This window comes from Rutilus rutilus (assembly GCF_951802725.1).
Source record: "Rutilus rutilus genome assembly, chromosome: 3".
In the NCBI taxonomy this organism is placed as follows: Eukaryota; Metazoa; Chordata; class Actinopteri; order Cypriniformes; family Leuciscidae; genus Rutilus; species Rutilus rutilus.
In genome coordinates, this window is record NC_140211.1 from 29313521 (window position 1) to 29334139 (window position 20619).

Here is a 20619-nt window from a genome sequence, read left to right on the forward strand (position 1 = left end):
GTTTTTCATATAAACATGATAATCAGCATATTTTGCTGCAAAATAATTCAGTCAATGCAATGTCCTTGACAACAGCACACAAGCAAGCATTCAAAACATGGGTCATAAGAGCATCCCATTTCTTATAACTGTCTACAGTAGTATCCTAAATGTCTTTCTGTGATAGCTTGTCTTTGCAGAAAGACCTATATAGCACCCAGAATCTTTTGAGAAGGACAGACACAGATATTGTTGAATATTCTGTTATGGATATTCCTAAAAAGGACAATATTTGTCTTTCAAATGTAGTGAAGTTAAAGTAAAAAGTTTCCAGAAATAAGTAAAGTGGGGAGACCAGGGACAGTTGTAACACTTTTTGCCATTTTAGCAATACATCAAAAACCATTTATACTGGAATAACCAATTTGTTATATTATAAACTTCAATCTGTCAACTTCTGAAACAATGTATTTAAGTGGTTTTATGAAATATGTACAGGTTGCAAAATTGATTTTAATACAGTCTCTCCACTGTTACAACATGTCAGGGACGGTTGTAACATGTCTAAAATATACATAATTAATCAATCATATACTCAAAATGGAAAATATTATTTATCAGTCATGTTATTGTGACTATTCATTTAATGTTTTTAAGGAATGATTAATGAATGATTTTCATACTACATGACAAAAAAGGTAAAAAGAGAACACCTCAAAAAAGTTTAAACATGAACTCAAACATTTTTGCACACTGAAGCTAAACTATGCAGGTTTTTTTTTAGCTTGATTAGTTTTTACAATATAAATGAAACTTGGTTGGTGATACTGGGACGGTTGTAACAGGGCGTTACAACCGTCCCAGTATCACCAACCATGTTTTCATCTCATGTGAGCTAGCTTGACTGCTAGTTTGACACTTGTTAGCCATTTCTATTTGTAGCTTACAAAAACAGTGATTCTAATAATACTTGTTTGAATTCATAGACATTTGATCCTATAACAGCATCCAAAAAAGTCCATCAGAAAAAAAAGTACTTTTTTTTTTACCTCAAATCAACCTTTTTTATATAACTCCGTCAAGAAGTTTCAGATGTGGCTCCCTTTTAGCAAGAATGGAGGGAAACTAACGGAGCATGAGCACAAAGAATTCAAAGTGTTACAACCGACGTGTTACAACCATAGGGTTACAACTGTCCCTGGTCTCCCCCTACAGTACTCAAGTAAATGTAACGTTACTTTGTTACTGTCCACCTCGGCACACCAAGAACACAAGAGTTATTTTTGAGTCTAGTTGCTAATAATAGTGCTCTAGGCCTTTGCATTAAATAAGTTTAGCTTTGCATGAAACGCCTATCCAGTCCATAAAGGAGATTTAGGTAGAGTGGAGTGACTCAAATCCCTATTTTGTTCATTTCCAAATAGCCCTTGAAATCATTTTAAATCTAATACATTTTCACACAAAAAACTTCCAGTTAAATACATATTTGTGATGCCCTTGCATTTTATTTATTTTGATGTAGTTATTATTGCATACTATTAAATGTTTTAAGAACCAACCTACACTAGGTACAACCATTATAGCGCTGGTTGCCCGGGCAACCGCTGGAGCTACTGGGAAGAGGAAATAGCCACTCCAGCTCCGAGATCGCTACGGTATGCGATACATGGCATTTCCTGTCAATGTAAATAGACAGTCGGCTGACATGGCTTCACTTACAATCCACTGCCTTTGAGTTAACAAAAGGACATCCAACGAAGCTTTCTCCATGAAAGAGCCGTTCTTCACTGCAGATGCATGCTGCGGTGGGTTAACGTGCTGATGTTAGCCAGCTAACATGGACCTTGGATCAATGCTGTACAACAGTTTGAAAGATGTAACGTGGAGTACGACGACACTACCTTTGGATAGACTTGTTAGTGCCTACAGACTGCCACAGATTGTGAAGCTGGACAGCGGTAAGGTTTGTCCTGAGTTGTGTTTGTGTTGTGTGGAGCAGCGGCAGCTGCGCGTGGGCGGTCGCGCTCCTGTGGAATTCCAATCATTAGCCGCTTCGCGCGCTAGGCTAACGCGAGCCTTCACTCCATGAACACACACAGCGGAATACCTTTAAACCGGGGGCTTTACTGCCATCGCTTTACACAGTCTACGTTACAAGTGATGCGTTTTTAGTTGTTCTGAATCAGTTAAAGACCAAACAGCCAAATAAAAGGCAGAAAAGTGAGGCACGAATGTTAGCAAGCTAACGCAAATTAGCCAGAGGCCAGAGTGTTAAATAACAGACTGCATGCAGTCAAACACCGACCTTATAACATTTCATTTTTATCATCTATTACAAAACTCATTGGTTTTCTGAACTAGACTGCAACCTCCTCAATTCTGAAACTTTAGGTGCGAGAAATACTCAAGAAATTAAAATATGTAAAGCACTAATAATAGGCTATACACTTTTTTATAATAAGTTGTTTATTTATTATAAAGTGCTTAAAGTAAGCTCTAAGTGCTGTTGTGTGTGAGCTGAGTTCAGTGCTGTGTGTAAAGATTGAGGAAGTCATAATATCAGAGGAACTAGATCATTATCATTATGGGAACTGGGGCACTAGCCTATCATTAGACTCACTAACTAAACCCTTATGCGCTCATTGGGTACAACAGAGCTAAAGGCACACAAAAGTAACCCATCTCACCTATTAGTTTGTGTGTACTCTGTCATTATATAAGTAGATTAAAGTATGACCTTAGTGGGTTTTTTGCAACTGCTGTTCTTTAGATCTGTTTCATTGTGGACTTAATTATATCCTTAAGCTTGTTGCTTCTTTGCTCTGATTTTTATTTTGACAAAACGACACACTATTAAGGTCACTGTTTCATACTGATGTCCTATTGTGTTTCGCCTCAGGGGAATCGGTGGAAGGGCTGAGAGAAAATGACTACCTCTTGATTCATTCATGCCGGCAGTGGACCACAATTACCGCCCATAGCCTAGAGGAGGGCCATTATGTCATCGGACCGAAAATCGAGATCCCTGTCCATTATGAGGGTAAGCCATTCAGTTGCTGTAATGCAGCATGTACTGTTTTAAGAAACATCTTCTGTTCTTTCTGACACCTTATGTATTTTACGCAAGTAAGACAAAGGAAATAAAAGTTAGTCAGCTAGGTTTCAGTCAGCTAGGTTTCACTGTTTTATTGCTACTTATTAAAACAGAAAACGCGAAGATCTGTGCTGTTGTATTTCCCATCTGCTTTTAGTTGGGAGTTCATTAGCTAATTGGTCTTTTCATATTGACATTCCTCTCTGGCTGTGGAGAGGGTCAGTTGGCCACTTAAAGGAAACAAGACCTTCCTTAGAATTTAAAAACCCTGGATTTGATTCATACAGACCTAGTTAACAGTCTATTTTACTGTGTTTTTATATAATTTGTCAAAATATTATTTGGTTTTATTTCAGTTCAAGGAATAAAAATTAACAATTATATAAATTAATTATATCCAACACTAAATTGGAGTTGTTTATTATGCCCAAATTTATATAATTTATTTCTTTGCTTTCCACGGAAATGGCCTGGCTTGAAATCCAATCTATTTATGTTTAGGTTACTGAAATGAACATATTGACTCAATGCTTTATCCTTGTCATGATGTTACATAATGGCTCTGTTTTACTATATGTCACAGGCCAGTTTAAGCTGCTGGAGCAGGACAGGGACATTAAGGAGCCTGTGCAGTACTTCAACAGCGTGGAGGAAGTGGCCAAAGCATTCCCTGAGCGAGTTTATGTCATGGAGGAAATAACCTTCAATGTCAAGGTCTGGTTTTGTGCTCACCGCAGCCACTGTGTTTGATTTAGACCTTTATCAGGATGGATCTCAGGCATTGTCTTTGTAATTTTAAATACCGATTTGCCTTAATATTAAGATTGGCGGCAGTCAAAGGTCTTCTGTATGACTAGCATTATTTGACTACATCTTTTTTCATTGATGTGTTCAATTGCTTATGTCTTTCTCCTAGATGGCATCAGGAGAATCCAATGAGGACACGGAAGTTTACAACATCACACTGAGCACTGGGGATGAGCTGACACTAATGGGCCAGGCTGAGATCCTCTATGCCAAAACATCGCGAGAAAAATCACGTTTCAACACTCTCTTCAAGCGCATCGGCAAGCTTAACTCAATCAGTAAGCTTGGTCGTGGAAAGATGCCCTGCCTAATCTGCATGAACCACCGCACCAACGAGAGCATCAGCCTGCCTTTCCAGTGCCGTGGTCGCTTCAGTACCTGCTCCCCGCTGGAGCTGCAGATGCAGGAAGGAGAACACACTATTCGCACAATTGTGGAGAAGACCAGGTTACCCGTTAATGTCACGGTGCCCAGCAGCCCGCCACGTAATCCGTATGACCTCCATTTGATCCGCGAAGGCCACAGATACAAGCTGGTCAACATCCAGACTAAGACAGTGGTCGTGTGTTGTGCGTTACGTTCGAACAAAATACTGCCAGTGCATTTCCCCTTGCATGTGTCCACAGCACTGCCACGTTTACTGGTGCCTGAAGGGCTGCTTCAAGGAGAAGCCTGGCTGGAGACAGTGGTCCACCGCTGGTTTGCTTACTGCCAGGAGCAGTTTGACATTGACGACTACTCTAGGGCAGTGCGTGACGTGCGGGTGGACTGGATTGAGGACGGCAAGAGCCCGAAAAAAAGTAGCGCCGGAGGAACGGGATGTGGGAGCGCCATCTGCAACAGCAGTGGAAGCGGGAGCAATGGCTGCCCCTCACATGTGCATTTGCCAAGCTCTCTAAGTTCAGCCCGAGATGAGCTCACACAGTCATTTCATCGCCTGTCTGTCTGTGTGTACGGAAACAATCTTCATGGGAACAGCGAGGTGAATCTTCAGGGTTGCGTTAGCTTATGTGGAGATTGTGTGCCAGCAGAACCGCCGGATGCAGATTATCGGTTCCCTGAGCTGCTGGAGAGTTCTTCAGGCTCCCTTAAACCAGACGTGCCATACGAGGAGCTTTGGTTGGATCATGTTAAGAATTCTGGACCTGTTCTAGACCACATTGAGGGTGTCCGGGGAAACTCTACTGTCTCTGGCTGCACGACTGTACTGCCATTCTCCACAGCAGGTTCTACAAGCGCACTGCTTGGCACAGATGTCATTCTACCTCCACCACCAGTGCCTCCAAAGTCTGAAGCTGTGAGTTCATTTTTACTAGATTAATCTTATCAAATAAATAAAGCCTTGGGGAGCATAAGAGACTTCTTTCAAAAGCATTTAAAGAATTTTACCGACCCCAAACTATTAAACGGTAGCGTATACTATTTTTGATAATATGTAGCAAATATCTGGGTTCAGATGGTCATGGAAAACAATTTGTGTAGAGTTAAACTTGCTTGCAAGCAATAGTGATTTGTGAGTGAATTGTTCTTTTGAGACAGTTCTTTTGGTTTAGGCAAGGGTTAACAAAATAGTGAAAGATTCACCAGCAAAACAGACTGAATAAAAACATTTCTAAAAATCCTTATCCATTAAAACACAAAAGACTGTAAAAGTCATTGACTGAAAAAGTGGGAACCCTGAATATAAAGTTTACATTAAACTGTTTGTAGAAATCTTAATTTATTGATACGCATGATCAAAAAAATCTATGATGTTAGGGCTTTTTGTCTGTTTCACACTCACAGATAAGCCAAAGTTTATTCTGTGCTTACATAGTGACTTATTTGTGTACTGTTGGTCAATCCCTGAAGGTCTAATTGTATTCCAAGTAGGAACAAAGGTTAGCACTGGGTTAACCTTAAAGTGTTTAAGGCAGAGGTCTTCAATCCTGCTCCTGGAGGGCCACTGTCCTGCAAAGTTTAGTTCCAACCCTAATCAAACACACCTGAATCAGCTCATCAAGCTCTTCAGAATCGCTTGAATATTCAAAGGCAGGTGTGCTGAAGCAGGTTGGAACTAAACTCTGCAGGACAGTGGCCCTCCAGGAGCAGGATTGAAGACCTCTGGTTTAAGGCCTAGTTGATAAATTTGCAGTTTGTCTCAAGAAATCTGTATCCATTCACATTTTAGAGCCATTAATTAGTTTTTTTGTCACCTATGCAGGTGAAGGAGGAGTGCCGATTGTTGAATGCTCCACCGATTCCACCGAGAAGCTCCAAGCAGGCAAGCTCAAGCAGTGCCACAGTGCCATACCCTCCTGCCAAGCCACGTCAGACAGATACCCGCTCCCCAAGCCCAACACTATCCTATTACTCGTCCGGCTTACACAACATGTGAGTTACACACTGTTTTGATTGAACATTAGTTTTTGTGAACTGCACTAGTTAAGACTAAAACGATCCTCTTCTACCTTCCCTGTTATCCATCTCTCAACAGAGCTGGAGAGGGCGAATCTCAGAGTGAATCAGATGATCAGAACCACGCATGTTACCCATGTAACTGGATCAGACCAGATTCCAGTGAAGGCTCCAAGCCTCTCCCTTGCCTCAGTCCTTCGGTAGATGCCTCTTTCTCCCGCCTTTCCTGGCCTAACGATTTCTCTGGGGGTGACTCATATAAAGGTGAGGACTTCCCGTCGCCTCACTGCCGGAGTTACTCTAGTTATCCTCGGAAGAGGACCCCTGGTACTCCTAAGGCTTGTCCCTCAGGCTTGTTAGACTTCGATAGGCGAGCAAATTGTGAGGGAAGTGCTGTGGCCTCCAAGGCCCAACAGGTTTCCCAGTCTGCACAGCTTTGCACCAAGTCCACCAGCTATACCATGGAAATGTGCAGAGACAAATCCACAGAGGAATGTAACACTAAGCATAGCCAGTCCTGCCCTATCTTGCCTCCAAGAACCCCTAAATGTAACGATACAAAGAAAGATGCTGAGCCTGCTATTACAGCCACGGCCGATGCGGACGTCCTGGAACTTGAGTCCAAAAGCTGCTTGCTTGAAAGGCCACATCACGGCACTACAGATGTATTCTCCATTTCCTGTCCTGGAGCTACAGGGTTGTCTTGGCAACCACCAAGTAATCTATCAGGTATCTCCATTGAGGAGGTTTCTAAGTCACTACGGTTCATTGGTTTGTCAGATGATGTTGTCTCTTTGTTTGTGCAAGAAAAAATTGATGGAAACTTGCTCCTGCAGCTAACAGAGGAGATTCTGTCAGAAGACTTTAAGCTAAGCAAACTTCAAGTGAAGAAACTCATGCAGTTTATTAATGGCTGGAGGCCCAAAATGTAAGGCTGAACAAAAGCAAGGCAGTCAAGAGCAAAACACATGCAATTTGCTGCAGTAGCAAATATTGGTCTTCAGTATTGCATTAGACAGTTTTGTATCTCAATGCTATGCAGTCTTGTAATATTGTAATAGCCATTTTGGTTAATATATACATGTATATAAATCTATATATTGATTGCTTTGTGTATTAACCTGTACCCATTTATGTAATCTCTCTGACCTTACGGTACCTGCACAACAGACTTTATTTGCTCAAACCCAAAGCCTTTGGGAAAAACCTGAAGCTATTCTGACCCAATCCAACTGTGGCCTAAGTTTCTTTTGATGTTGATCAATAAAGATGATTAACAATTGATTAGGTAATTTCTTTACTTATTGTAGACTAACTGTAAGACTAACTTATTGCTTTACCATATTAAGAACTAATATTTGAATATTATAACTTGGTTATGTCACTGGCTCACTGTAAATTAAAATGCTCCCATCATTTTTACCCCAGTATTTGATGAAAGCTGATGTGTCAAACAAAAGTGAAGAGGATGAAGTCTTATCCTTTTATATCTGTTCAAACACTTTGGTTTTGTAGGCTCCAGTATGACAATGACACATATAGATGTTTTATTTGATGGCTGGATGCCTTTAATGCAGTGCAATGGAAATTGACAACTGTGTGCTACAGTTTTTTTTTTTTTTTAATAAACATCACTTCATAAACAATCTCGTTAAATTTTGCAGTATAGCTAAACATTGCTATAAACCAGTGTCTTTTGATAGTAGCTGCGGGTCTATAAGCCACAATTTGAGAAAAGGTTTACAAAATTTTGAAAAGTACAAAAAAAACTTGGACTTCATTATGCCACCCACTATTTGGTTCAAATCCACGGTTCCCAGCCTACCCACACCCTGCCCAATATATTAGGGTCAGTTGCTTGATCGAGTAAGCAATCTACCTGATCTTCAACACTCAGATCTTTCTCATTGTGTCGAGCTCGTATATTGTGTTGTTCTTCCCCTCGAGCAACAGCCAACATTCCTTTATACTCCGGGGTCTTCTCAAATCCGAGACAAACCTCTTCACTAGAACATTAACCAATCAACATGGTTAGAAATGTCTTTCTGTATAAGATACGACTGGTACATTCTTATTTTGTCCATGAAGAAAATGGTTTTAAAGTCTTTACAAGAATTATAATGAAAAGTAATCATTTAAGTAATCAAGTGGTTGAACTTAATTACAAAACATCATGATATGTTGCCAATGTAAATGTTTAAAACAGCCATGTTTATTTGCCAGAAATCCACAAAAATAAGAGGTTTTTGTGGTTGGACCTACCTTGTTATAACCGAGGGATTGGCTCCCTCTAGCTTCCGGCGAGCAAAGTTGACCTTCTGTAGAGGGAACCAGTTTATTTCTTTGGTGTTCACACTCTCTGTCCAGGTACCTCCTTTCTTCAGCTGCTTCAGCTCAAAGTTCTGAAACATGAGGAATAATGGTGTTGTCTTTCACAAGTAGCCTGCCTCTTTGATACTGATTCAATAATGTCTAAGCTTGTTATAGACATCAACTCTTAAGTGGGAAACTAGAAAATGGAAAATGTGAAACATGTCTACGATGAGGACAGATCACTTCGATGATTACTCAATGGGCTATGTGGCAAAAAGGAAAGCAAGCTATTTGTTTCTGTTTGCAGGCTTAAAATCTGCTTTGAGTTCTTCTACCTTCCAGTCCAGTGAAGGCTCCTTCACAAACACATCCATGGTGTTGAGCAGCAGGTCTGGGTCATCTCTGAAGGCTCGCAGTGAGTGTACCATCACACTCTGGATGAGGCCAGACTCGCCCATGGGTCGCATCAAGTTCATAAACTGCCGTGTCAGTCTAAATGGCATCAGTTCAGGCACTGGGAGGAACTACATGCAACAAAGTTATAGTCAAGCTGTTTATCAATCTTTTATCTCTAAATTAGTACAGTAACTGTTTGTAGCTGTGCTTTCGTCACCTTACAGACTCATTGTTCGGTCAGTCAAACATACTAATGAATACAAGACAAAACACCCACCTGTGTGGCTGATCCAAAAGCATGACCAAAGTCAATGCCGATCATGCCACCCGTCTCTGTGTTGATCATGAAGTTAGAGAGATGCCGATCACCAATGCCCAGAATCCAGTGACTGACACAGAGCACAGCATGAGAGCTGCTGAAATGGGACCGCAATGAAAGGAAGGCTTCAGGTGTGGTACTCATCCTTACAAAAGCACGCCTGAAAACAAGCATTCATGGCATCATTAATTCCTTTTAGACTTTGTTCAAATGTGACACTGATGGTATATTTGTCCTGTGTATAATGCAGAGAGAAATGATGGCATACTTTAACAAGTCATCAGGCACTATCTGCTCAATTCTCCTAAAGTTGTTCACAGTGTCCACTCGTTTTGCTTTCCTGTAGTGGATTAAGTATTAATATAATTTATACAATGATAAGTCATATTTTATAGCCATTGTAGAATACTGAGTCACACTGACCCATGACAAGTGGTTAAATGAACTGACAACTTACTTGTAGAGTTCAGCATATCGTCTAATGCCTTCCACCTTCCCAGCAACTTTGCTGATCCAGTCATCATATAAATCATTGGGCCTAAAATACATTAAAACAAAGTAACACTTGATTCACTCAATGCAGAGTATCAATTGCAAGGTATGAAGGCATAAACCTTTTGCTTTATTTGCTGAGGAAAATGAATAAATATTCACTTCATGATTGTCTTCTGCTCCTGTTCAGTCCTTCTGCTGGAAAGGAAGTCCTTCAGAGTGCAGGTGTTCTCCATCCACTCAATCAGGCCAATCCTGTAAATGTCAGCAGACATTTGTTAACAACCCTTAAAAAACAGTTAAGGACAGCCCAGCACACAATTTGAATCAAGAGAAGCCCATCCTAGTACCTGCTGCTGATGGGAATGACCTCGTAAGTGCGGAGTGCCAGGCTCCGCTGAGAACAGGCAGTGTCCTGACTGAGAATCATGTTCATCACGCCAAAGAGCTGCTCGATGCGCTGGTCCTGCCGCAGGTCCTCCCCGCCCTTCACTAGGAACGGATAATCCCGCTCGTCATCTCCTCGTATGATGATTCGCTTCGGCCGCCGAATAGATGCCATAACCTTTACCTAAGGTTGGGTAGATGAAATGTAATACACTGAAAGATACATGTCAAAATGACACCTAATAATGATAACATTATTCCTCGTACCCTTTCATCGAAACCTGTGATCTTGGCATGATATTCAGGCAAAGGCTTCGATTTGCCATCATACTGACCTGTAGAGGGAAGACCAGAACCAGTTGACTTCAAAAGACAAAACACTTATGATACATGCAGAACTTTATTAAAGTAATGAGAAACAAATGACATGATTTACGAAAAAGTAAAAGTAAGAAAGTTTTGAACTAACCTGGTACCTCCAGTTCATTTTGAAGCATTTCTGCTTTGAAGCTGCTTAGCCAGGGTGAATATTCCTTCATGTTACCTGGTTCCTTCTGGAAACCTTTCATGGAGGCGGCCATGTGGTCCACCTGCTGAAGGAAATTCTTATCCTTTCGCCTTTCATACAACTTGGACCCACCGGAACCAAGCAGCTTCTCCACTTCTTTACAGTATTTCTGTGACAGGCACATACAGTAAAAATTTAACAGTAGACCAAAAATATGTATCCATTCAAGAAATACAGAGAAACAAGCAGAGATCTGATGAATTATCTTCAAACAACAGAAGGTAGTTTACATATAAACAACATCATCAACAACAACAACACACTACAATTCTAAAACATCAAATATTTAGTTTAGGTAGGGCTGTACATTTGGGGAGAGGGGGAATCTAATTAATATGACTATAAAATAATAATAATAATGCAATAGTAATTCTTATTTTTATTATGATTATTGTTATCACCAAATAAAATATTAAACAAAATAAGAAATATGACTACTGTAATATTTCACTCAAATAAAGAGTATTATAGTAATGATTATTATTATATAGCACAACTGTAAAATTACAATAATAATATCCTAATGGCTGTCTTAATTTCAACAGTTAAACCATCAAGCTTTTATTTTGGAGGAAAACCACAGGGAGCCCTTAAAGGTGCTCTTTTGTTGGCAAGATCTGGTTTATAAGCATTTCTTATTACAAGTTTGGGAAAAAAGTTGTCGCATGTTGCATTCCCAAATGCACGTTATAAATGACCCAAACTCAGAACAGATGCAGAGATGAGTTTGTGCAGAGCAGCATTTACTGCCAACCAAGCCACTCTGTGATGCTGAAAATATTGGATAATGAGCTGCATGCATGTAAAAAAACCAGCACTGCGCTTCACTCGGAAATATGTATCACATACATTTAATTAAATTGCAGGCTTTGTGATTTGATATTGTATGAGTACTGTACACAAGTATAAGAACTGTAAGTTGTGAACCTGAATGAATTTTCTTCGGAAAGATCCAAGTCCTGGAGACTTCGAATCACCAAGCCATCCAGTCATTTCCTCGCAGAGTTGCTTCGTTTTCTTTGCGTCCATGTTTGGTTTGTCCAGTTGATTCTTCACCTCACCCCACCAGTCCTGCCAAACCATTACTTGAGAATCAAAACTACCACAACAGGCCATAAAACTGTCATGTCCCAGTAAGTTGAAGAGAAAGTGTGTAATTAATTTCTGTGCCACTAGAGGCACCAACTGAACCTGCATCTGTTTAAGCAGCTCGAATGGGCTTGACATCTCAAAACTGGTTCAACCAATGGCACTTGGAGTTTGGGGCAAGACTCATAGGGAAAAGGACTTTTGTACCTTGAAAAGCATGTCAGGGTTGGTAAGTTGCTGAAGGGCATCTACAAACTCTTGAATGACGCCGCCTTTATCCAGTAATGACTTCAGCCTGGAACACAAACAACAGTTTTCACATCTCAGTACCAGGAAGGCCAAAGTCACTGAACAGACCTTTACATACTTCTCAACAAACTCCCGGTTCCTCTGACCACTTGCAGACTCCTCAAAGGTGTAGCTCTCTCTGCTGATCATGTACGGGTAGATGAGGGCTTGAGGATAGCATTCTGCGATCTCCTCTATAACATGCTGAACTGCTGTTGCCTGTGGTTTGTCAAGAAGAGCCATCATTTGACTGATCCAGCCAATCAGCAACCAGCAAGGCACACTAACAACCTAAAATGGCAACAACAACAAAAAGAAAAGAAGAGAAAACCAGTTTGCTCAAAATGTAATACTTCACGAGGAGATGAATGATGAGGCATTGCTATCGAAATCTTTAGCTTTGCTAAATGTATTAGATATTTACAAATGCCATTTTCAGATTCACCCAAGTAGTTATTTATGTTGGCCTTATTCATTCATATTTACCTTTTCCCCTAAAATATCTAATCTCTAAATATTAATTTAACCATGTAAACAATATTATGCTAAGTGGACACAGTAAAATTCTTCTGGACCATCTGTGGTCTCCACTTTGCATCAGGGTTTATTTGCCATATTTGCTGATTGACTATACTGTACATGAATCCTAAAATCTATGAACTTAGGGCAGCAAATGATCTCACACCTCTCTGACCATCATGTCCAGGGTTTCTGCGGGGTACAGTTCTACTAGCTGCAGTAGACGCGGAAACTTGAGCCTGGCCTCATCTGAGTTGAGCTTCAGAGCCTTCAGCATCATCTTTACTACATGTCCAGGCAAGGACTGCAGCTTAGAACTGATAGCTAAAATCAAACGTCAAAGGTATTGTTGTAAGTACATCAACTTGCACTTTAACCCACTACCTGCATGCACGAAATCACAAAAAGACATTTTAAATCCTGTGAGACATTTGTAGGGTACTCTGTATTTATGAGAGCAGTTGGGTGCTGTACTGGTCTACAGCTGTCTCACCCTCTTCTTTCTGTTCGCTCACTCTTAGTCTTCGGTCACAGAAGTTGACCAAGGTCATGTAGGCCTCCACAATACCATCTGTGTGCACATGCTGCTGGCTGAAGGACTGCTCTTCCTCTTCTGCCTTACGTGCAGCACTTCGCAACAACTCCAGAGCCTGCATCTGCAGACCCTCTACCACCTGAGCAGACAAATAACACCCATGATCCAAACTGGGGTGAGAAAAACTGTTATCAACAGCTAGAGCACAACAAGCAAACATGCAGTTATCAAAATTATGGCAAAATGATTTTATCATCTTCTTTTTTTCTTTTTTCTTTTTTTAAAATGCCATAGGTAAATGGCAGATGTCATTAAAACAGCTCTTTAATGAATTAGCATGTATCATGATTATTATTATTATTATTATTTGTGCACTAACTGTAAGCATAAAAATCTTGATTTCAGACATTGGACAGGCTCCTACTAAATTAATGATATTTAAGAAATATTTCTTCAGGAGGCAGAAACGTATTTGTTCACCTGTTTAAAATGGTGCAAACATTTACATTACCGTTTGGGATCAGTAATATTTTTTGTAAAAAATAAATTAATACTTTTATTCAGAAAGGACACACTCAATTTTTCAAAAGATTTCCATTTCAAATAAAACTGCTTTTTTGCACTTTCTCTTCATCTTGATCATCAAATCAACATATTAGAATGATTTTTGAAGGACCATGTGACACTGAAGACTGGAGTAATGGTGCTAAAAATTCAGCTTTGCCATCGCAAGGATTTTAAAATATATTAAAATACAAAACAGTTATTATAAATTGTAATATTTCACATATTGCATTTTTTAACAAATGATTCTTCTTTCTTCTGAGACTTCTTTCAAAAAAAAAAATCAAAACTCTTACTGACCCCAAACTTTTGAACGATAGTGTATCTGCACCATGCTGCTGATCCTTGCTTTTTCATATTGAAGACATTCAAAATGTACAGAATAAATGCCAAAAATACATCTAAATAATCTCTAACAATTGTAATCTGTGACTTCAATAAGCAATACATGCCAGAAAGCTATGTCTAAATAACTCATTACCTGGGTGACAGATGAGGCCATTGAAAGCTGGAGAATCTTTTGTACTTTATCTTCCCCGAGAGTCTCTAGAGCAGAGGGACTGCGATCTGCAGCGCTAGCCATGAGGTCATAGGTGGTGCCCAGAAGGATCTTCTGGTCACGGAGCAGCCGAGCAGATGAGCCTTCACTCTGTCTCTCAGCATCCACTGTAAAATACAGTAATGCGTCAATCATGGACTCGGAGGGTTGAAATGGTGTGTAATCTATATGATAAGAGTGGATGATTCATACTCAAAAGTGGAACAGTCTTGAGCAAAGCATTAATCTTTTCAGCAGATCCAAGGCCTGGAATTCTTCTGTGAGTAAAACGGCTGAAGCTGTGGACCCAGCGGAGCAACCAGGCACCATCAGTCTTTGCATCACGGTGAAGTTCCTTCAACAGCTTGGATGCCACCGGAAAGTTATTCTGTCAACAAGATTAACACATTACGTTCTGCTTGTTTCTTAAAAGTAATATTGCAGGTGGTTTAAACATGAAGCATTTGATAAGCTTGAATGACTGATATTGAAAACAATTAGATATCTATTCGGTCCCCTACTAGGCACCAACACTGATCTTTGAAAACCCTGAGCACCTGTTTCCATGCACTGTTTGCCATTTGGAGTTTCATGTTGAATTTGCAGTTCTTCACCAGCCCTCCGGGTTCCTCTCCACTCGCCTGCTCCGCACCGTCCACCTCCATGCTGTTTTCAGGGGTGGAAGTCAGCCTCTCGAGAATCTTATCCAAGAAGAAACAACTAAAAAGCAAAGATGAAAGCATGGTTGGGACATTTGAATAACTCCATAATTAACTCCACTTCAGACTTTTCAAGGTGGTGAACCACTTCTTCACTATAATAGCATTGAGAAATCTTTATTCCCAGTGAGGTGTTGTAAAGTAGCAGTAAATCACCGAGATGTGATGATGTCATCCCAAACATTCATGGGGTCCAGTTTAGCATCCGGATAGCTGCTGGTCCATCGTCTGATCATGAACTTGAGAGAATTCAATGAGACTGAGAGCAACAAGATACAGTGATAATTTAGTCTGCTGAAAGCCCACAACATGGTTATAAATCTTCAAGCGTTCAACCAACCTTACTAAGATCAATTACTCACCCTCTCCAGTGATATAATTCAGGAAGTCTTGGATCTCCGTCAGAGCTTGGACAGACTGTAGCACAGTCAGACGGCTGCGGTTCAGCAGTGGGTCGATACTTGAGTAGTTCTACATGATACCATGTAATGTGGAAAGAAAAATCAGGTATGTAAATATATGCCTTTTGTTGAAGAAAGGGAAAAACCCCTCTTTACAGGACAGATCACATAGGGACAAATAGAAGCTGTGTGTGTCTGTCTGCATGCCTATGTAACATCCTACCCTCTGTGAAACAACTCAATGGTTTGAAACTGACCTGCATGAAGACTTGCATGCAGTTATTGGCATAGTATTTGGCTCTGTCATAGTCCTCTTGCAGGATGTACAGTAGACTCAGTTCCTGACTGTAATGGGTCTCCATGATGATCTTGTGCTCTTCCATCTTCATGGCAGCATCGACAAAGCTCAGCAGATCCTGAGTTCTCTCGCCCAGCTGCAACTGCTTCAACATACTACGCATCATGTACTGCAGGTATGTCTCCTATTAGAGAAATAAACACAAGCAATTACTGCAGGATATTATATTATTTGATAATAGGTGAGATTCCAGATAATATGATTAGTTACTCCTTGTGGTGACACAACCATGAAAAAATAGCTCAAAATGAAACTGCTCAAAATTACTTAAAAATCGTACCACATAAAATGGCTCTGTCCACATTTTTTCTAGTTTGACGGGTGAGTTGTCATCAATGTTGACTGTGGCACAGTACTGCAGAGATTTCCACTCTGTCAGGTGATTATAGGCTTCCAGCGCAGCAATCTCCCAGAAATCTTTCTCAGTGTTTGTGGGCTCTCCATCATTCCAGTCCTCTTTGTTCAAAGCCTGAATCAAAACAACACGTCACAATTAAATTGATAAGGTCAGATATAAAGCACTTTTGCATTTAAAGAAATTCAGATAAATGTTCTGAGTGTAAATATTAAATATTCATAAATTAGAATTCTCTGTGGGGTGTCAGAATATACCAGTTTTGACAATGACTGTGATATTTAAAAAATAAAATATTGATGTAATGTTGATATTTCATAAATAATCCAGTGGCAGTAACATCTGGTTGACACTCCAACATAGTAGGTATGCAACTGAATGCTGGCCGTTGAAGACGACGGTGTGTAGCTACTACTGCCACAGAAAATCATTGGTAACTCTTTATTTCGATGGTCCACTTTAGACATTCTACTTACTAAGTAACTTTGCAAATACAAGTCAACATATTCTACTAACCCAAACCCTAACACCTAACCCTAACCTAACAATTGACATGTAGTTGCAAACTTACTTATAGTTAGTAGAATGTCTAAATTGGACTATCAAAATAAAGTGTAACCAAATCATTTCAGAGGAGAGGACAGATGAAAGTGAAACACTTCCTCGTAACACGAAAAAAGCTTTCCATTCTGGGAGTTTTTTTTTTACTTTTGGACTCTGCCTCTCTACACTTTAGTGATTCAGTTTAAGATGAATTTGACTGATAGCATTATCTATTTATTTCTTTTCTATTTTCTATCATTTCTACAGTCATTGTGATAATATTATCATGAATTCTTTTGGCCACTATAATCATGTAGTGAAAATCTGATAGTGTCTTATTCTCTAACAAACATTTAAAAACATTTAAAGCAAAAAGCATACTCTGAATCTGTTTTTGTTCCCATTGTGTGTTTGTAACCAAGAAAACACATCAATACCTCATTGTAGAGCTTCACAGCTTCAGCATAATCACTCTTTGCTTCTGCTTGCAGGGCCGTGAATGTTATTGACTTTGTACCAATCTTGCCTCTAAAGATTCCCCTGACTACATCATAATCTCCCAAAGACCTGTAAAGTCTACAGAGGAATATGAATCAGTATAGAACTGATAAACATGGTGAACGCGTCGAACATTTATGAGGGAGTTTTGATCTTACTTGGCGAGGTGGATCCATCTTTCTGTGTCAGGTGGCAGCTCTCGTTTGCCTCGAGCTCGTTTCGAGGGAGGTTCCTCTGATGTTCCAGTGCCATGAAGCAAACTTTCCTCCAGTAACAGGATGCCAATGGGCTGCTGCAGACTGGCGAGACAGCTGGCACTGACAAGAGCCGGCTCAACACCAAGAAGGGCCTTATGATGATAACTCATATCCTGTAATGTAATGTATAAAATGTGTTTGCATACAGGAAAATAATACAATTAACAGGACAACAGTCTTACTTCAAGATTTGTAATATTCAAGCTCTGTTCAGCCCTAGTGAGATGCCTTGTTCACTAGCTTATAAACAGAGCCATTGTGTCTTATCTCTTATCACAAGTGTGTACTACACACCTGCACACAAGAAATGAAAGGGGGGAAGTAGACAGTGCTCATGTTGAGGAAGCTGTTCAGGGTCTGCACTAGATCCTTTAGAATGTTGCTCGTTTCTTTACTAGATTTCTCCAGTTCAACCAGCACCCCAGCAAACAGTGAGCTGAACAGCTGCTTCGCCAGTGTGGCATCCCTCTGTAAAACAAATTTAAACAAAAACTTTGATTCTGTTGTGCATTTTTTTATATTCAGTCAATTACTTTCAAACACATCTTGACCACATTGTTGTATAATCCTGAATCACAGTGAACCTGTGCCAGAGCTTGTAGTGGGGCGATGAGGCTGCTGTACTGAATCTGAATATCAGGAAGATCTCCAACTCTATAGCTGCGGTACAGTGTGACCTGAGCATCCTGACGGATCTTCAGATCTGCTCTTCTCTTCTGTACAACACAGAAAAGAGAATATAGTAATAAAAAAAACTTAAACAAATTATAATGCAAATGTCTATCTATGAAAAAGAGCTACCCTTTCTGTTCTTTGGGACTGGATTTCTTTCTTGGCAAATCTGATGTTCTCCTTTTGTTTATCCTTTAGAAATCTCCTCCTGAGCCTCAGAATGTCTGCACGCCGCTCCCGTTCAGCTGTTTGAAAACCAACCAACACAGAGTTTCACTGCTGTGGAAGTCTCTACTGCTTAATGCTAGTCAAGTCTAACCTTTAATCATAGGGAATTGTCAGAAATCAAATGTATTCACGCATTCTCCTTTATCTTTGGTGACTGACCTGCACTTCGACTGTCTGTCTCGTCACCGGCAGCGTTGAGCCTTTTAGAGCCAAACCCTGCACCCACGGCTCTCCAGGAAGCCTGGGGCCGCTCTGATCTCTTTTTCTCAAACACCAAGAGTGACGATAAAGAATCAGATGAAAGGGAATAATCAGCCAGTGTGTCCACACTACTCCCGGTTAACCAGTTATATGCTGAACGGCGTCCTGAAAGAACAGATGTTTATTATTACACAGAAAGATATAGTGAATTGTCATTAGTTATCCTTCAAAAAGAAATTCCCCCCCACATCTTTTCTACAGATCTGAGTCTATGGTTACAAAATCCACTGAACAACACTATATAGGTGAACTAAAACTCATTTTATTTTCATGAGGTACCTGCACCAGGAGCCAGAGTCTGGGAGAACTCCAGGGACGTCTGTGTGGCCCTGATCTGACCGCTTGTTGTGGATGCCTGGCTTCCTGCAGCCTCTGGACCCTGAGTGCCAGGGCCCTGGGTGGCTTGGGTCTCCATAAACATCGGCGTGAGGACTGTACTCCGCAAACGCCAGTTAGAGTCTATTGTGTAGTCCTGGAATAGATGAGTAGAATCGAAAGCACTGAAATTGTGGTCTGCAAAAACAACTTCCATTTGAATTAATCAAATACTAGGTATGATTACAAGAGCCAGGTAAAATACACAGCATGTAGATATGACTTTTGAAATGCGCCGGTAATAAGTAACAGTTCTTACCTGGAACTTGCACTCAGAGAGTGGAAACTCAAACATGTTGCGTGTGAAGTCAGGGCTGTGACTGGTCATCTCGAGTAGCAGGTCAGTGGCCAGACTGAGGAACTGTTCTTCAATGCGGGATGAATACAGTGACTTCAGCACGACAAGCATGCGCTCCATAGTGTCTGGAGGTAAACGGCTCTCGTGACTCCAGAAATTGCGCACATAAAGCCTTAAAGAGAAATCACATAGGGATATAAGAAATTATTTTAGGGTGATTAGTGAGGAGATTCAAATGCACAAATGCTAATGCGTTTGTTATTCAAAGGTGTGAAAAAGTTTAATGAAATGATCAAAGCAGGCATCTAGTCTGCTTACTGTAAGCCATGGTTTTCATCTGTCAGCCCCTGGAGGAGACTCTCCCGAGCTGTACCGAGCACTTCAACAGAGGTGCTGTCTTCCCTGCTCTCAGAATCACTGCAAACACACCATTATTATATGCACACTACTGTTCGGAATTTTTGGGGTTACTGTGAGTATGAATTTATTTTTTTTAAAGAATTTATTTATTCAGCATGAATGTACTAAACTGATCAAAAGTAACAGTAAAGACATTTATAATCTCAAAAATATTTCAAATAAATGCTGTTATTTTGAACTTTCTATTCATCAAAGAATCATGAATTTTTTTTATAACAGTTTCCTCAAAAATATTAAGCAGTTATCTGTTTTCAACACTGATAATCATAAAATGTTTCTTGAGCAACAAATCAGCATATTAGTATGATTTCTGAATGATTATCTGACACTAAAGACTGGAGTAATGACAGAAAATTCAGCTTTGCCATTACAGATTTTAATTTGAAAACAATTATTTTAAATATATTTTTTCACAATACTATCATTTTTACTGTATTTTGTCTTACCGACTTAAAAATGAAAAATCTTTAAATTAAAATGAAAAATAAAAGATAAAAAATCTTACCGACCCTAAACGTTTGAATGGTAGAGTGCATTTAATTTGTGATGAAATGGTAAATGCAAAACACATTCAATCATAAAACTGTAACTGTAACAACAACAAAAAAAACTAAGAACCTCATGGGAACCATATAGAGAGAAATGAACAACAAAAGTCGATGAATGGGTCGATGAGATGAATGGACTGAATGGAAGGGGAGGCTTGTAAAGTCAGTTACCTGTAGTTGTCCTGGATCCACATCAGGATGTCATACATTCTCTCTCTGCAGACAGGAGAAGGATGAGACACAAATGCTGTGACAGTTCCCAAAATCTCCTTTAGCTCTTCTGGCTTCAGACATGCCAGGATCTTATGTATGATGTCCAGACAAACACGCTGTCTGGCTTCATCTCTGAAAGACACAGCGTGTGATATGAAGAGGGTTTATCTCAACTATAACACAAGTAA

The 20619-nt window shown here is 40.0% G+C and overlaps 2 protein-coding genes across 2 annotated transcripts in view; one reads left to right on the forward strand and one right to left on the reverse strand.

Annotated features, from left to right (window-relative positions):
- Window positions 1–1574: 1574 nt before the first annotated feature.
- Window positions 1575–7911, forward strand: garem (GRB2 associated, regulator of MAPK1). Its single transcript, XM_084406085.1, has 6 exons — window positions 1575–1937; window positions 2879–3019; window positions 3657–3787; window positions 3990–5177; window positions 6084–6253; window positions 6357–7911. The coding sequence occupies exons 1-6, from the start codon at window positions 1817–1819 to the stop codon at window positions 7207–7209; spliced, it is 2604 nt and encodes an 867-aa protein (XP_084262211.1). The 5' UTR covers window positions 1575–1816; the 3' UTR covers window positions 7210–7911.
- prkdc (protein kinase, DNA-activated, catalytic subunit) overlaps window positions 7831–20619 on the reverse strand; it is a 32593-nt gene continuing 19804 nt past the window's right edge. The window contains exons 55-86 of the mRNA XM_084406084.1: window positions 20390–20563; window positions 19569–19667; window positions 19212–19422; window positions 18857–19049; window positions 18476–18682; window positions 18218–18333; window positions 18001–18132; window positions 17711–17884; window positions 17318–17529; window positions 17099–17237; window positions 16044–16232; window positions 15663–15887; window positions 15367–15475; window positions 15161–15263; window positions 14843–15005; window positions 14499–14673; window positions 14229–14413; window positions 13142–13322; window positions 12815–12972; window positions 12209–12420; window positions 12049–12136; window positions 11680–11823; window positions 10654–10861; window positions 10452–10519; window positions 10148–10368; window positions 9960–10052; window positions 9763–9843; window positions 9574–9645; window positions 9264–9465; window positions 8926–9114; window positions 8540–8679; window positions 7831–8283 (exon numbers count right to left, since the gene is read on the reverse strand). Coding sequence (XP_084262210.1) covers window positions 8079–8283; window positions 8540–8679; window positions 8926–9114; window positions 9264–9465; window positions 9574–9645; window positions 9763–9843; window positions 9960–10052; window positions 10148–10368; window positions 10452–10519; window positions 10654–10861; window positions 11680–11823; window positions 12049–12136; window positions 12209–12420; window positions 12815–12972; window positions 13142–13322; window positions 14229–14413; window positions 14499–14673; window positions 14843–15005; window positions 15161–15263; window positions 15367–15475; window positions 15663–15887; window positions 16044–16232; window positions 17099–17237; window positions 17318–17529; window positions 17711–17884; window positions 18001–18132; window positions 18218–18333; window positions 18476–18682; window positions 18857–19049; window positions 19212–19422; window positions 19569–19667; window positions 20390–20563 — 5068 coding nt within the window. The 3' untranslated portion in view covers window positions 7831–8078. The remainder of the gene's footprint in view (window positions 8284–8539; window positions 8680–8925; window positions 9115–9263; window positions 9466–9573; window positions 9646–9762; window positions 9844–9959; window positions 10053–10147; window positions 10369–10451; window positions 10520–10653; window positions 10862–11679; window positions 11824–12048; window positions 12137–12208; window positions 12421–12814; window positions 12973–13141; window positions 13323–14228; window positions 14414–14498; window positions 14674–14842; window positions 15006–15160; window positions 15264–15366; window positions 15476–15662; window positions 15888–16043; window positions 16233–17098; window positions 17238–17317; window positions 17530–17710; window positions 17885–18000; window positions 18133–18217; window positions 18334–18475; window positions 18683–18856; window positions 19050–19211; window positions 19423–19568; window positions 19668–20389; window positions 20564–20619) is intronic.

Coding starts and splice junctions, on each gene's coding strand:
- garem (XM_084406085.1), top strand. CDS start 1,817: ATGGACCTTGGATCAATGCTGTACAACAGTTTGAAAGATGTAACGTGG. Junction 1,938..2,878: donor GATTGTGAAGCTGGACAGCG/GTAAGGTTTGTC, acceptor GTTTCGCCTCAG/GGGAATCGGTGGAAGGGCTG. Junction 3,788..3,989: donor AAATAACCTTCAATGTCAAG/GTCTGGTTTTGT, acceptor TCTTTCTCCTAG/ATGGCATCAGGAGAATCCAA.